Below are 18,002 nucleotides of genomic sequence, written 5' to 3' on the forward strand. Positions count from 1 at the left end.
AACTCTATGGAAACTTGAGAATCTTTTTAAATAAAATATCACCTGATAAATCCTTTTGAACTGATGTATTATGCTGAGGTCCAGAAAAAACAATTTTCATATTAGTCAGCTAGAGACGTTCACTATTTTCTATTTCTAGTCTCTCCTCCCACTCACTCCATTCCTTGTGGGAAGAGAATAATTCAGCTTTTCATTGGAGATTTTCTTTTTTTCTTTGTGTCTGTGTGTGTGTGTGTGTGTGTGTGTGTGTGTGTGTGTGTGTGTATGTGTGTGTGTATTTATATGTGTGGTACTAGGGCTTGAACAAGGGACTTCACACTGAGCTACATGTCCAGCCCTTTTTCAAATTTTTTGAGACCTTCTTGCTAAGTCCAGTGGGGCTCAAACTTGCAATCCTTCTGCTTCAGCCTCCCAGAGTGCTGGGATTACAAGCATGTGTTACTATGCCCAGCGCCTAATGTTAACAAGTACAGAAGAGCACAGTTTTAAACTTCAGGATATAGTTTTCCTTCTTTGCTGAGTGAACTTGGTGAAAGCCATGCATGTGGCGCTGTGGTAAGTGGGGGACTCCAGTCCACAGAGAGCTGGTGCTGGCAGCTGTAAGGGCTCCACTTGGCCTGCTGTGTACTCCTGACAGTGCTCAGCCCCACACCCTTGGAGCAGTGCCAGAGGCCTTTGGAACCTAACTCTGAGCCACTGCCATGTCCCTGCTAGAGGCTGGTTTCTTGGCAGGAAGATGCAGGAGGGATGAGTGAGTGTGCTGTGTGTGCCTTTGAATTCCTGGGTGCTTCTGGGGGACTTTCCTGCTTTATTGCACTGACTGGAAAGAAAAAAGGGCACTCTTTCTGGCTCTTAGCATCTTTCTTTTGAGTTGTTCAGTTTCCTTTTAGTCCTTATATTGGTGTAATTATGTGTCTGTCTGTTTGACTTAGACATGTTCTGTGTCTTCTGAAGTTTGCTACCTGGACCAGCTGCTTGTGAGAGTTCTGGACAGTTGTGAGAGGCACATCACTGTCCTCTCTCCACCCTGGAATTTAAGAACAGTTAAGTTCAAATCCAAGCTAATCATTTTAATGGTGCAGCTTCAAGCAGGTTCCCTAGTCACCCTGCGTGTCTGGTTTCTTGCCTGTACAAAAAGGAATGCATACTTAAAACAAGTTGTCTTATAAGGTCACTGTGGGAATCAAAGTAATGAATATTTGTAAAATGCTGAGCACAGAATGAGAGCTAACTAGCCCATAATAGGTGCTTAAATATCACCTATCACTGTTGTAATATTATTTGATTGAACTCTGTCATTTTCTATGGTGATAACATTTGTCATACTATTAAGATATGGACTTACCCACTGTCCCCCAATACTCTAATACTAAAGTGGGGTTTTTTTTTTTGTTTTATGTTTTAAAACTAACTAGCTTACTTTCTTTCCATCTTTCTTTCTTTGTTGTGACTTACAAACTTTAAGCCCTACCATAGTATGCTTGCCATCCATTTTTCAGGTTAGCAGTCCAAGGATCATAAAGGTTAAGTGTCTGTTCTTAGAGCAGAACAAGGCACTGCATTCCTGCCTTCTGTCTTGCATGACTACAGCTTCCACGCCCCCAGAGCTGCTGCAGGAGATAATTTATTTTCTGATGTCCCCTATCCTTTGTCCCAGTCTCCCTCTATCAGGAAGACTGGCATCCTTACTCAAGATCAAGGTTTTTCAACTTTATCACCATTTTTAATTTAGTACCAGTAATTTGGGGAGGGCCTTTCCTTTTTATTGTGAGATGTTTTGTAGTATCCCTGGCCTCAGCCTACTAGATGATAGTAGCAGCCTTCACTTGTGACAACCGAAAATGCCAAGTAGTGCAAAGTAAGTGACTCTAAGGGGGCAAAGTTGGTCCCAGCTAAGAATTTGTGTCTTAGATGAAGGAAGATGGAAAAGAAATATTGAAAGGAGTTAGAGAAAGGGTGGTTAGTTATCATTTATTGAGCACTTATTGTATGCCAGGTAAGTTGAAATCATTTTCTCTCTCTCATTTAACAATGTAAGTATTATCTGAATAGGCAGGAAACAGTAGTGCTCAAAGAAGTAATGGATACTCTATAGCCATTAAATTCATAATGGTCAGACGAGGGATTGAATCCAGATTCACGTGGCAGCAAAGTCTATGAACTTCCCATCACTTCCAGACAAAATTTTACAAGCTCATGGTGTTTTCTTTCCTTGTGGAAACCAAAAAGATAATCAATTAGTTTCGCAGTTACAGTGGTTATAGTGTATACCTATGAAAAAAGGCTAAACATAAAAACCTCTTTACTGCAAATTTATCAAGAAAATCAGAGGATTTGGGGGGGGTTACATTTTGTATTTGTTTTTGAGAAAGATGGGTTTGGCTAAAAACTGGTGAAATCGTTTGTACTTGAACTTTCTTAGAACTCAGAGATGGGTCAAGGCATTTGATAAAGCATAATTTTATTGTTGCCTTCCTCAAATACTACAAGATGGAGTCATCTTTTCATTATTTTTCCATAATGCTGATATCAGCCTAGTTTTACAATGTTTATATTAACAAAGAATGTGTATCTGCAGTGATATGGGTTTTAGTGCTCTTGTTTTAATCTACTTTCCAAATGCAGGAAATTTGAACAGATAGAAGAATGTCATTTATTAGTACTATATTGCTTTTTGAAACTTACAGGAATCCTGATTAAAAATGGGTTATTGGGGGCTGGGAATTTAGCTCAGCGGCATAAGCGCCTGCCTTGTAAGCAGGTGGTCGTGAGTTCGATCCCTGGTACCAATAAAAATGAAAAAGACAAAAAAAAAAGTGGGTTATGGAACTGAATCATTTGGTATTGAGAAAAACTTCAAGGGGACCTTAAATTCTGGTGCAATTAGCTTCATCTACACATGATTCCTGAGACCTGTTCCCCCATTTGTTCCTTTGATGTAGTTCCATTTCTGATGCCTCACAGGGCAGATCATTAGTAAGCAGTTAGATGTGTTGTCCTGTTAAGTGATTTTAAGGAAGAATTTATTTGAAGCTTGTCATAAGCTATCTTAGTATGTCCTAGAAAACAGTGATATAAAGCATCACAAAAGGCCGCCTATGAGATAATTTTCAAATATGCTCCTTGAAGCAAGAATGAATATTATGAAAAGTAAATGTAGGTGATGAATGTGTCATAGTCCATTATGAAAATATGACAGCACTTCTCATGCAAGAAGTCAGTCTTGAGAAGTATTTTTATGGCTGGCCATGAGCCCAGGCAGGTATAGCCACAGCAAGAGTAATGAGTGGGTCCTGAGCTTTGCTCCTTTTCTGAGGTCCAAACTATATTGTCAGATTTAACCATTATCTTGAGTCAGTGCAGCATTTGAAAAAATCATAGCCGTAGATTAATAGAGAGTCATATAGTTTTGTAGTTCTCAAACTTTAGCAAATTGTGCCAAGTAGACCAAAGCTGGTGAGCCTTCTGGCCTAAAAAATACATATGAGAAGCCAGGCTTGGTGGCACATGCATATAGTCCTAGAACCCAAGGAGGCTCAGCTGGGCCAGTTGAATGACTTAGTAAGACCCTGTGCCAAAGTTAAAAAATAAAATAAAGGTCTAGAGATCCTAAGGGTATATCCCAGTGAGAAGGCCCTGGGTTCAACCTTTACTGGTGAAGACAGGTGGTAGTGGGGTTAGAAAATTAAAAGTTAAAAATCTGGGCCAGGGGTTTAGCTCAGCAGCACAAGCACCTGCCTGGCATGCATGAGGACATGAGTTTGATTCACCAATACAAGAAAAAAAAACTAGATGTCTTAGTGAAATAATAGTAACATATATTTTGATGCCAATTGTGTTTTTCAGTTTCCTTCTTCCAAAGGGTGGAGGGTGGAGTTGCTGTTCTCTTTCCTCTCCATGATTTGGAGGCGCAGCAGATGAGTTAATATGCATTAAGCACTCAGCCAAACCCATGACATATAGTAAGTGCTCAGTAAATAGTAGTTACTATTAGTTCAGGCTCTTCCTGTACAACTTTGAACATACTGCCAAGTCACAGCCGCTGCCAAAATTCCATGGGAGAGAAGGAGGCTTCTGGTTTATGATGAGCATGAACACACACACAGAGAAGATGTTAATGTATTAAGTACTTAACGAGGTGGAGTACATATTTAGTAAGGACCTGTGCACAGAGAAGTGAAGGAGTTCTCACACCAAATTGACTCAGAAAAATGTGTGGGATTAAGAGGTGATTAAGACAATGGAAAGACATTTTCATGTTACACTGTTTGGAACAGGAATGTATGTAAGAATTATCAGGGGATTTTGGTAAAATGCCTGTTCTGATTTGGCGTTTGAGATTCTGCATTTTAACAATTTTCCAGAAGATGCTGACTCTTCTTGGTCCAAGACCACACTTTGAAAAGCAAGGCATTCTTTAAACAGCTCAAAATCAAAGTCTTCCCATAGCCCCTCCTTTTGTCCCCTGCCTGTGTTCAGCACCTGTTACATGTGTGGTCAGAATAGCAGGGATTCTCATAACCCAGCTCCAGCCCTCAGCCAGGAATCATGGTGACCCGGGCAAACACACACTTCTTCAGGGTCACGGGCAGGTTACTGAGTCAAGACTGCCAAGAGCCCACAGTGATGTTTTCCTTCACTCCTGCTGTCTCTCTCCCTTCCTTGCCTGCCCCAAAACCAGGACTAATCTTGGAAGTGCTTAATGATAACAAAGCCAGCCACAGAGGCAGGACAGTTTCAAAGTGAAGTTTTGCTTGCATGGCAATTCCCTAATTTCAGAATGCATTCACAGATTTCCAATGCCCACATGTGTGGAGAGAAACCTTTTGTGAAATATGATTAAAGCAGAACCCCTTACAAAGAGGTGACATAAAAATTAAATGAGCAAGACTTTTCCTTTCCCCCTTGAACCTTTGGAGGCATGTAAATGACATTTTAATAAAATGTCTACACGCACACTCACACACGCATGCGCACACACAAGTAGCAGGGGAGAATCTGGTTCTAATTACTTGTACTTTAGTTGAACTTTGGCGCTTCCTTTGACTTTCTCCCTAATGTATATGAGCTGTGGGCTTTGCAATCCTGCAGTGAGTCCACAGAAAAAAAGGGGATGGGGAGAATCCAGATCTGCTTTCTTTGGTGCCAACAAAAATGAAGCCCAACTGAATATTTTGATCAAAACCAACACTTTGCCATTCTCCATTAATTAGCTAAATATACTCTTGCCCACCCCCTCCAGGACCCCAGAGCTCAGGGCTCAGAATTCCTCCAGAGCCATGCAGGAAATGCCTTTTGCTTTACAACTCTTTTTTTCTTTTAAGGCTCAGCTGCCTGGAGAGTGCATTAAAATATTGTGTTAATCATGGAAGGTTCTAGTAAAAAGGCAGGGTTTCATAATGCACGATGCCTGCCTCTAATCAGGCCCAACATAAAATCCTATGATCTGTCAACATGGGTTAGCCAGCCATAAATTAGCTCTTACACAGAAAAAAAAATTGTATACTGAACTCTCTTAAAAATCTAATCTACTACTTAATCTAACCTTTAGAAAAATCCCAAGCATGTAAAGAATTGTGAAGGGAGCTATTGTTGGGAACTACTCTGTGTATTTAAATGACACTCAGGTGTGTTGTAACAAAGACATTTATACTGTGTTTTCTCAGGTGAGCTGCATCTAGGTGCCAAGTCGTGTTAACAGCGAGGTTAATTTGGTGAGCTTTTTCTTTTCTTTGGGAGAGAAATCAACCCTTGAGCTGTGGCAGAGTGTACCAAAGGTGCATCCCTGAGAAGGCTGGTGTTCTGCTTTTCTAAGGCCCCAATCTGTGCAGAATTGATTGAGCTTTGTTTTTGTTTTGTCTGCAAACAACCTCTGAGTGTGAAGTACTTTCCAAGGTTTGGTCCATGAATGGTACTGGTTTCGGAGCTGCCTGCTGCCCATCTACAGAAGAAGTGCAGAACAAGGGAGCAAGTGTTCAGAAACTTACAGCAATCTGATAATTTTTTTTCTGTTAAATCTAATTTTAAAAAACAAAGTTGAAGCTTGAGTTGTGGACATCTTTGTTTCCCCTTCATTCTTTCTTTTCTAGAGTTTCATTTTTATTGAATTTGATCAATCTGTAAGGAATGGAGAGGGGGAGAAAGTGTAAAGTGACCGACCTCTCACCATTGATGGGCTGAATAGCACCAATATAAAACCAGTGCCTGTCTCGGTTAGAAAGACTCTGAGGCTGGTCATGACTGATTTAAGAGGAAACAATTCCCATGACTAATTTTACAGGGAAGGTGATTCTGACTGTGTTTTCCTCAATGGCAGTCATCTGGAAGTTGTGGGAGTGGAGAGGTTTAAAACATGCTGTAGAAGTTTCTGCCACTGCAGCTTTGGTTCTTTTTGGCTTTTCTCTGGCTTGCGTCTCCTGGGCCTGTGCATTGCACGGAGGAGCCCTCTCAGCATCTCTGCTGCTGACTCTGCTCGGGCAGGGACACGAGGAGCCACGCAGCGATCTCACCAGAGAAACAGAAGCCCCTTTGCCTTGACTGTTCCCTGACAAAGCAGGACAGCCCATCTGGTAGCAGTTTAGATGCCACATTGGAGGCTGCTGCCTGTTAGGGGGGGTGGCCACTAAACAGAACTCAGCAAGTCAATAAGTAAGCAACGAAATAAATAAAAACAAGGGGCAAAAAGTAGATCAGAATTATTCCTTAAAGACTGCTTCCCCAAACTGAAAGCACATCAGGATGACTAGAGTACAGTTGTTTTATTGAATGACACAAGCCTCTTTTCCCCCTGGGAAGTCTAAAAACTGCTTTTTGGGCCTGTCTGAGAACGCTGAATGAGCTAATACAGAACACATTGTCTGCTGAGCCGGCAGAGTTCGCTAGCAAAAATTTTATCATTCCATAGACTGATTGTGCTTGCCTGGAATAAGGAACAAAATGTTTGAGGCCTCTCAAGGGCATTTGATGAATCTAACTCTAATTTAAAGGGACTAATAGATTATTGATTTAGCAGGATGACAGTGAACAGATCAATGGCCAAGCACCGAGTATCTATCTTAAATAACAAAAATGCTTGCTGAAAAGGGAGCCACGGGTGTCCCTGCCCCCTACCTTGTTTCTCACTCTATTGAGGTAGGAGGGGGTAGCAGGGAAGAGGACTTCTAATAAACTTGACCCAAATACGCTTTTGCAATATTACCTAAGGGGCAAGCGATTGCATTGAAGTACAGATCTTTGATCTTAATGCTATAGCCTGTTGTAATTCTAGAACTTGTCTTGGCAGGTTTGCATATAGGGCCAGCCCTGGGGATCTGACTGTACCACAGAAATTTTTCTGTCTCTGTCTGTCTGTCTGTCTGTCTGTTCTTTATTTTAATATATCTATTTATTTGGCCTTGTGGTATTCTCAACATTATAAATCTCTACCTTATAAAGGTCCATCTACTATCAAGTTGTAAGTTGATACCTAAATATATGTAGCCAGATATTTAACTCTTTACCACCAACTGGAAAATGGTTCTACAAATCACTATTTCTCATCGTAATTTTTTTCTGTATTTGCTACATTCACGGATAGCATTTGTAAGATTCAAATGACAAAACACAATAGAAAGCACCAAGTCATTCTTCAGAGCACAGCTGTAACACCTGTTCTGTAAATCCTCTTTGATTTGGCCGACCTAGGTAAGGCGTCTTCTTCCCTCTGTCCTTCTATCAGTGGTTGACAAGCTGCTTCCATTTGGACTGACCTGGGAATACTTTTTAGAAGCAGAGTTCCTGACTTCTATTCTCAGACATTGTGGCACAACAGGTCTGTGATACAGCTGGAGCACTGGACCTCAGAATGATTCCCAGGTGGTCCTAAAATGCAGCCACATTTGGAAACCACTGTGTTGCGTTCTCATTGTTGGTTTATTCTACATTTGCTCAAGCATGTCAAGGACAAGTGAAAATATCATGCATTTTCCATATGTATCTCCATAGCATAAGCCCTGGTATGTTATAATCACTTGGTGAAATCAGCGAAGCACAAAACAGCGTGACTTAACAGTCTTCCTTGGACTGACTTAAGCAAGTCCATTTTTACTGTGAATTCACTATAGGACCTCGTTCTCTCTCTCCAGTACAAGCTGGCTTTGAACTCCCTATGTAGCTCAGACTGGCCTTGAATTTTTTAATCTCATGAGTAAAATTCATCACAGATTTTATCTACTAGGATCGGTGCTACACTAATGGTTCCACAGCCTCAGCCTCTGCTTACCACAGAATATTTTTGTTCATGACACGTGCCTTCTGGATTCATTCATTACAAATGACCCATCATCCATAGAAAATGACTTTAACCAACCTTTGTAAAATATTCTGGGATTTTTGACATCTCATAGGCTTCTGCCTTTTTGTTTGTTTTACTCCAAATTTCTTGAGTATTAAATTCCCTACAATTCTTTTTCCTCTCTTGGGGAGGATGAAACGCTGGACTTTTTTCAGTGCCTATATTTGAAGTGGCATATTTATGGAAATTACCACCCACTTTTGAAATTCAGGGCATAGTTCTGACAGCTGAATCCAGGCCTAACAGAATTCTATTTACAACTTTCCTAGACAAGCCAGATTTGCTGTTCTACACAAGAAAACAGAACATGAAAACACTTCTCTTCACACACATGTGCATGTGTGTACACACACACACACACCCCTGCCCTCTGTGAAGAATACAGTGCAGGGCTGATCACGATGATGACAGCAGGGCACAGGCAAGCTGTTGACCTATACAAATCAAACCAATTCAGAAGACCTGGCAGGCAAGGAGGGAAGAGCGTGTAAGCTGACAGCCTTTCTAGAAGCCAGTTTATCAACATGAATTAAAAGCTAACAAAATATCTTTGAAATGGCATTGCTTTTCAACTAATAATTCTACTTCATATTTATCCTAAGGAAATAGTTGAAGACATGCCGAGATTGGCTGCCCAAACGTTCATCACAGTGGAATGTTTTGCAGAAAGAATACTTATTGACAATGAAATAAATCCATGACTTTTTAACTAGATAGCATCCTGATCTCAGTATAATTCCACCTTAGTAAACAAATAAAAACATTTACATGCAGTGGGAGAAATTCTGGCAGGATGTATACAGAGATGATCACAGTGCATTTTTCTGAATGATTGTGAAGGATTGTGGGTGACTCTTTGTATATCTGGGATTTTAACAAAGACCAGTAATACTGTTGTGTAATTTTAACAAGTAGTGTTTTCTTGTTAATGTGATTGTTCCTCCTTTCCTTTCAGTGAAGTTGATTAGTTCAGTGGGAGGGGTGCTTTTTGAATTTGCAACTCGATAGCCATGGCTGGTAAGCTTCAGTAAAGCATCAGAAGTCAAGCCTTGCATAGACACTTGGCACTGCTGTGCCATGATATCTAGAGTCAAGGCTTCTACTTGCTGCAAGAAATATGCACTCCAGGTTGATGTCTTTATCACAAAACCTTGGATCTTACCAGTAAAACTCATTACAGATTTATCTACTAGGACCTGCACTACACTAATGAATTCATTCCAAGATTCCCCTGAATTATGAAAATACTATAATTACAGTTGATTCTGTTCCAAAGGACAAATTAATTACTTTTTAAAGAAAGCAAACGAGTATAAGAGAGCTATTTGATTTCTAATTTTACGACTTAACTACTTAGAGGGGCACTTAGTGCTTGAAATAAGGAAGGAAAAGGAAAAAGTTCATGAATCAATTCAGATATTTACTGGTTACCTTCTATGTGTCAGGATCTCTTCTAGTCTTGGAGCACACTTGTAAATGGTGCAGATGGGTTTCCTGGCCTCACGAAATTCACAGAGTGTGGGGGTGATAGATATAAAACATCAACTCATATGCAGATCGATTTTCTAGGGCAAGTCAGTGCCCTGAGTTCCTTTTTTTTCTTTAGACTAAATTGGTGATGAAAAGCATCACCCTCACTGTGCTACAGTGCACTTTAGATTAGAGAGATGCATGAGATTGCTTCATAAGCCATACGGCACCATGTGGATGCCAACATTGTCACCAATGTGTCTATAAGAACAATTATCACTATGGGCATATCCCTGCTACTGTTGCTGCTTAACTTGGAGCTGAGGTGTATGAATTCACTGATGGAAAAATAAAGGAACTGAGATACATTTTCTACCCCTGCCCCATCTCCATTGCAGCGATTGAAACGCAGAGCACCAGCTCTGAGGAGCTTGTCCCGAGTCCGCCGTCTCCACTGCCTCCCCCTCGAGTATACAAGCCCTGCTTCGTCTGCCAGGACAAATCATCAGGATACCACTATGGGGTCAGCGCCTGTGAGGGATGTAAGGTGAGTACCGTGCTTCTGTGCCTCAGCAGCTCATTGTCTAGGTGCTCTCAGCAGGTTGCCTCACCAGTCCCACAAGTGGGCAGCTTCGACCTCTGCCTTGTCACTACCACCAAGTGTGGTGGGTGTGGTTGTATTTGACAGTGTGCCTCACTTCCTTGTGTCATTTTACCGTAAAGTTGGAAGGGTCTGTAAGTGACTGATGGAGACCAGCAATCCCAGAACCCTTGAAATATCCCCATATCACAGTTCTTTTTAGATGATGAGGACATCTTAACGAAATCCTTAAAAACATCATTGCGTTTCTCTTTAGAACATGCCATCTGGTGTCTTTGTAGTTTTATTTTATTTTTAAATATGATTGACAGCCCACTGAATCAACTAACAGACAATCCATGGTTGAAACTGGAATTTATCTCCTGGCTGCTTCCTTAGCCCTGTGGCCTTTGAATTACAGTTTGATTTTCAGCCTCTAGGGACTTACTACTGCATGTGTGTCATAAATTCAAGGAAGTTAGATTTAAAGTTTCCGCCTGCTGAGTACTGGAGGCTAAAGATGTGTCAGAGAGAATATGGCTGCTTTGAGTCAAGCTAGAAAATTGTTATCAAGTCTAATGGGCTTAATTGAGTAAAAGAGCTTCTTGTTTTTCTTTAACAGAGACAGAAACAACAACAACAAAAAAAACCTACCAAAGAATGATTCATAAGCAAATTCAACTTACGCATAAAAATTTCTCAGAGGAGCCGGGCATGATGGTACCTGCCTATAATACCAGCACTTGGGAGGCTGAGGCAGGAGGATTGCTGTGAATTCAAGGCCAACCTGGGCTATATAATGAGTACAAAGCCATCCTTAACCACACAGTGAAGAACTTTGTCTCAAAAAACAAAAACAAAAATAGTAACCAACAAATCTCAAAGGAACTTTGGCTGCTTTGAGCTAGTCTTTCCCTAGATACATATTTTCTTTTAAATTCTCTCTGGATGGCTGTTCAGCTCTGTTGTTTGTACATCAGAATTGATTCATAATTTTGAATAGGTTGGAATAATCATACAGGCGCTCCTTGACATGTTTATATGTAATTTATCAGAACTAGCACTTCCTATATGTATTGGTAGGCACTGTTTGATGGCTTAAGACAGCAATCCTTTACTAGAATTCCCTGGGATTTCAGTTCTGACCAGGCTTATCTGTGTAGTTAGTTCAATGGGTCCTACCTGTGATCTACTGGGTGTCTTTGGTCTGCTGCATGGTAGCCTGTCAGCCCAGCTTCTGGAGAAGCTGACAGTTGGCTGGGGAGCCTCAGCTCTCCTTGGTGTGTGCTGGCCAGAGTTATTCACAGGGAAAAGATTCCAGAAGAGAGAAGAGCAGCATATAACATTTCCAGAGGCCTGGACTCAGAAGCATCGCACTTGTACTTTTCTCTGTCTTTAAAAAGTTTTTATTAGTACATGCTTGCAGTATACAGTGCTTATATTCCTCATGGGGATTTGGCACATGTATACAATATATATCTTAATTCTTTGTTTTCATCCACTTCCCTTCCTCCCCCACCATCTCGTGGTGCCCTTTTCCTTTTGCAAAAGATCTCCTTACTTCCTATTGCCTACTTTTTTCTTCCTTTTTTTTTCTCCTATTACCTATTTTTGACTTGCTCTTTATTTACATTTTGGGTTTGCCATATATGAGAAACTATGCAATATTTAAGCTTGTGTGTCTTATTTATTCAGTTAACATAATGCTTTCAAAGTGTACCCATTTTCCTACAAATGACTTAAGTTCTATCTTTTTTTTTTTAATGGTAGAGTAATACTCTTTTGTGTAAACACCACACAGGTAAATATTCATTCATCTACTGATGGACATATAAGTGGATTCCAAGAGTTAATTGTGCTGCTATAAACATGGGTGTTCAGGTGTGTATTACTGTAAGATGTCTTTCCCACTTTTGCAAGATAACTAGGAGAACAGCAGGGTTGAACAGAATTTCTAGTTTCAGTTTTTTGAGGAATCTCCAGACTTAGTTCTATAATTGTTTTACTACTTTACATTCCCACTAACAGTGTAAAAGGGTTACTTTTTTCCTGTAGTCTCTCCAGCATTTGTTATTAGTTGATTTCTTGATGATAGCCATTCTTTCTGGAATAAGATGGAATCTCAGTGTTGTTTTAATTTGTTTTTCTCTAATGGTTAGTGATGTTGAACATTTTTTCATGTATTTACTAACCCTTGCACTACTTCTGAGAAGTGTCTATTCCTTTCAGTTGCCCAATTTTTGATTGGGTCTTTTATTTGGGTCTTTTATTTATTTATTTATTTATTTATTTATTTTAGTTCTTTATGTATTCCTAGATATTAGTTCCCTGTCTGATAAATAGCTGGCAAATATTTTTTTTCATTTCATAGGCTGTCTCTTAATTCTGTTGGTTGTTTCCTTTCCTGTGAAGCTTTTTAATGTGATATGATCTCATTTGTAGATTCTTGTTATTTCTTACGCATTCAGTTTTCTGTTCAGAAGGTTGTTGCCCATGTCTTCAGTAGTTTTACCTATTTTATCTTCTGTCAAATTGTTTCTATTTTAACATTTTGATATTTGATCCATTTTGATTTTAGTTTAAGATGGTGAGATAGATGTGTCTAGTTTTAATATTCTGCATGTGAATAGCCAGTTTTCTCAACATTATTTGTTAAAAACCCTATCTTTTCCTCTTGTGTACTTTTGTTTCCTTTGTCAAAGATCAGAGAGCTAAATGTGTCCGGGCTTGTTTCTGAATCTTTTATTCTGTTTCGTTGATCCTTATGTCTGTTTTTATGCCAGTAACATGCTGTTTTTATTACTGTAGCTTTGAAATACAACTTGAATCCAAGAGTGTGATACCTCCTGCCTTGTTCTTTTTGCCCAAGGTTGCTTTTGCAATTCTGAGTCCCTTCTGGTTTCATATGAATTTTAGGATTGTTTTCTCTAGTTCTGTGAGGAATGCTATTGGCGTTTTGATTGGGCTTTCATTAAATAGTGGATATCTTTCCATTTTCTGATGTCCTCTTTAATCTCCTTTATTCAGAGCACTGTGATTTTCTTTGCAGAGGTCTTTCACTTCCTTAAGTTTTAAGTATTTAATATTTTGATACTATCCAGTTGTACTTCTGCTAAGCTTTAACTGGCCAAAGCAAATCTTAAAGATAGTCGGGGAAGAAACATTCTTAATAGGAAGAGCTTTACAGTCATATTATCAAGGGAATCAACTTAGGGGAAGGAAAATATGGGTGATTTTTACATTTTGTCTGACACCCTACACATCCTACTCTTATAACTCTAGCTGGTAAGGACTAGCTTAGTCCTCTGTTGGCCAACACCTCAAACCATGTGGCATGCAGTGGGTGCTTAACAATGTAAGGTTAAGGCTAGTTTGGAGGAAATTGATTGAAGACTTAGGGATACTGCTCTTTCTCTGGGATTGTGAAGGTTATTTTAAAGAAATTCTCTTTCTTCCAGTAGCTTCTGACATGATAATTAGGAGAGCTATATAGGAAACCAGATGGCATGGGCTAAAAAGTAGAATCTACTTAAATTTCTCCTGAAATTTGGGAAGACTTCAGTGAAATACTAGTTCATTTTGTCTGTTTCTTGTGTAACATATACATAAATCATGGTCTGATGTTCATTTGAAAGCTGACTGAAAAGATGCTCCTTTATTTTTAAATGATCTCATGTACAGAAGTCTAGAGGAGGTATATTCTAGCTCCATTTACCTGCTCCCATGATGTCTTTGGGAAAGAAATTATCTAGCACCTTTTTTTAGTGGCAGATTCTGGGACCTGAAAATTAAGTTATTTCACTGTCAGTACAATACAAACTGTTCTAATCTCTTAGTCAGCTAACTCTCTGACCTCTTAGTTTGGGATTCTGGCTCTTTGTAGGAAGAACCCCAACAAAAACAAGACTCCTACCAGCACAAACTTTGATAAACTTGTTTAAAGTGTTCAGAGTCATGGATAGCGTGTCTTTTCAACCAAACGATAACCCAGCTAGGTCAGATGGGTTCTACAGCCAGATGTTGAATTTGATCATCACAGTATTGTGGGTGGGCCTCAGGATACACAAATTGCTTTTTTTCCTGGTGGGACAAAAACTTGGCCCACATAGTGACTTTTTGGGAAAATAGAGTGAAAAAAAATCCCACACAACTAAAAAACCCATGGGAGAAGCCATGGTATAGTGTAACAGGTAAAGAAAAAAGTAATACAACTTTTAAAAATAAAATGTAATTTTATTATTTTTTAAATTACCAGTATAATGAGGATTTTAACATGTGTAAAATAGAAAATGAAAACCACTTTCATTCTCTCTTTAGAAGAGAACTCATGTTAAAACTCAAGTTTTTTTTATAAGTATATGCATTTTCTTATTTTTATTTCTTTACAAAAATAGGATTTTATATTGTATACTGATTTTAACATGATTTTCACATTTAATAATTTATGAACAAAATGTAAGTAGCTGCATATGTTTTTTTGGTTATATAATTAATGTAATGGTTTATGCTTATGTCATTTATTCAACTAATTTATTATTATACAATTAGGATATTGCCAATTTGTTTTATAAGTAATACTTCAATGTATAACCTTTAATATATTGATGATGTTTTTCTTGGAAGAAGGTAGTTGAATTGGACTTTATAAGTCAGTGGCTTTGTGCATTTTTAAGTGTTTTGATACAAGTAGCCAAAATGACTTTGAGAAAATGTGCGTTAGTTCATGCTCTATTAATCTGTAAAATGTTGATTCTACTAGACACTACTTATCTGGAGTCTCTACTCTGTGATAGTAAAGTAGTAGGTTGAGAAGGAACATCTCTTGAAGAATTCTGCCTAAATTTAATTTGATGTTTACAATGTGCCACATGTATGATATCATTTTTTGGTACCAGCAAATCCATGATGGTGCCTGGTTGTCCTATAGATGCTGGCTCAGCCTTTGCCTGGAGAGATCCACAGTCAGTACTCTGGGATGACTGCTTTTGCTCGAATGTAAGACTTCCAAACAGAACCTAGAGTATAACTTTAGGATGTAAAGCATACAGTAGCTTCTGCCTGTCATAGCCAGGATCACCTTATTAGAATTATTAGGGAAAGAGAACCTTCCATCTTCCGAGGGACCAGATGGGAATCTGAGCTACTGCAACAGACATCAGATGATGGTCACAATTTAATAAGTGTATTGAAGTTCACCTCTGGGGATGGTCAGTGGCTGCAGTATTGACACAACATCACCATGGCAACATAACCACTAAGCACACCCTTGGGATGTCCCATTTAGGGGATTTCCAATTCATTAATGGCAGCTTTTTGTAGGGTACAAAGAATATATAAGGTAAATATGTCATGTAGTTAGCCAAGAAGGTTTTGTAATATAAAATCATAAAACCATATTAAATGTAAAATCATAAGATGATATAAAATAATGTATCTTTAGGAAATCTTTTCCTGTCAACTAAAATTTATGTACAGTTTTTGGCCTTAATTATCCAATTCTTTTTTCAATTTTAGCTTTCAAAGAGTATAGAGTTTAGAATGAGAATGCCAGGAATTCAGTCCTGTCTAGGCTACTTTCTAGCTTGACAAATTGGATAAGCATTTAAAATTTTCTCTTTTTCTTCTTATCTGATAAAATGGAGAGAATGCCATGTACATCATAGGATTTTTGTGAGCATAAATTGAGTCACTGTAAAAACCCCTCTGTATAGAATCATACCTGATACTAGTGGTATTCATGCCTAGTTATTATTTGTATTGTCACTAACTTATAATAATGATTTCTGCATGCGGTGAAGTAACATCATTTCTAATCATAGTACTAGTCTCATAATGTTCCTTCAGCATTTCCTCATTCCTTAGTTCCAAAAATAAACACTGACTCTTTCCTTCAAGACTCAGTTTAAGACCCACCCTGAATCTCCCCAGATAACAGTAGAGCAGGGGTTAGCAAATTGTTTCTACAGAGTCATATGGTAAATAATTTTAGGTTCTGAGAGTCATATGTCCTGTGCCATTGTAGCATGAAAGAAGCCATGAATAATCTTTTAAAAACGGATATGGCTCTGAGAAACAAAACTTTACTTATATTAATAAGTACTCACCCAGATTTGGCCCTCGGGCCATAGTTCTCTTACCCCTGCCTTACTGCATAGGTGATATATCCTATGTCACACCGTTTTAAGCTTTCATACCAGAGTGAGCAGGGTAGGTGAGTTTTTGAGGACTATAGGCCTGTGATAATTCCAGGCTATGCCACATAACAGTACACACACTGCAAAGAGTTGATGTCCCTATGTCAAGAATCTAAGACTTGATAGCTTCAAGGCTACTCTCCTTATCTGACCATTCCTTCACCCCTCATTTATACTCAATTTAAGTAAAAGAAATTGATAATCTTCTTATGACAACTACTTCTAAAAACACCTGGTGTCCTACTTTGACAAAGTTTTTAGAATGCACACTTCAAGCTGTTTTATCAGCTTTTCCTGCTTACCACATTACTTAAATGTACCAGTGGACATGTATTACTCATTACAGTTACTGACAGATCTTGTTTTGACAAGCAGGACTTGGATCAGGTGGGATCAAATGGCCTCATTCACATGACTCGGTCCTTGATGTGATGCCTAAATCTTCTCTCCAAACTGTTGCTCACTATCATCCTTGCCTGGGCTTGTCTACATAGTGGGAGACTCATTACCATCAGAAAGAGAGCAATCACGAGCATACTAATGATTTCCAACTTCTGCTTATAGCACATTTGTAATGTCCTATTGACCAATGCAATTATGAAACTAAGCCGAGATTCAGTAGTTAGAAATAGACTGCCTATCTTAGCAAGGAGAGAAGTGGGAAAGCCATACAACAGAAAGGTGAACCTACCAGAGACATCATGTGCTTATAGACTGTGTCCTGTTGTTTCCTGGGTTATTAGGCAGATTTTTTGTTTGTTTGCTTGTTTATTTTTTTATAGCTGTGCTTATCATTCAGCTACTTTAGGTTATTTGAACACTCACCAGGTTACGCGGCCTGTGCCTGGTACTAGAGTTACAGCAGCAAAGAAAATAAAGTTCCTCATTGAACTTTCTGTATCATACAGTGGACAGATGATAATACAAAGTTGGAAGAAAATGAACAAAGTGGTCTGATAAAGCATAACTGAAGGTACTTAATTTGGTAGGAGTCAAGTAGGATCTCATGGCTAAGAAGGAAGAGGAAAGCGTTTTAGGTCAGGAACCAAACACTTGCGATCTTGAGGTACTCCTGCCTGTTCTCAGTATGACCATTGACTCTTTTGGAGGCCTTAGCAGATCTGTAAAGTGAATGTGAACCTGCAAGTGGGATCCCAGTCCCATGACAAATGCAAATGCAAATAGCATCCAGTAGTTACACTGACTACCTGTTAGAAATGGCTTATATGGAGTTGCAGTCTTCTGTGTTTCCAAGTCAGTGCATGGAGTAGGGAGGAAAAAATGTTGCCCTTGTTAAATACTTCTGTATGTCAGGGAGTGGGCATTTTATAGCCATAGCCCATTTAATTCCAACAGCAGCTCTGTAGGGTAGGCTTTCTGTCCCACATTTTATAAAGGAAGAAGCCGTGGTTCAGAAAGGATAAGG

The 18,002-nt window shown here is 39.1% G+C and overlaps 1 protein-coding gene across 5 annotated transcripts in view; it reads left to right on the forward strand.

The window, feature by feature from the left end:
* Window positions 1-18,002, forward strand: part of Rarb (retinoic acid receptor beta) — a 401,913-nt gene that overhangs the window by 261,117 nt on the left and 122,794 nt on the right. For 4 of the 5 annotated variants that reach the window (XM_063256848.1, XM_005008210.3, NM_001172731.1 and 1 more), the window contains 1 exon segment: window positions 10,201-10,349. In XM_063256848.1, the coding sequence (XP_063112918.1) occupies window positions 10,201-10,349 (149 nt within the window). 5 annotated transcript variants of the gene reach the window in all.

The sequence above is a fragment of the Cavia porcellus genome, unplaced genomic scaffold, assembly GCF_034190915.1.
Source record: "Cavia porcellus strain 051 isolate PalLab524CR breed Dunkin Hartley unplaced genomic scaffold, mCavPor4.1 scaffold_10, whole genome shotgun sequence".
In the NCBI taxonomy this organism is placed as follows: domain Eukaryota; kingdom Metazoa; phylum Chordata; class Mammalia; order Rodentia; family Caviidae; genus Cavia; species Cavia porcellus.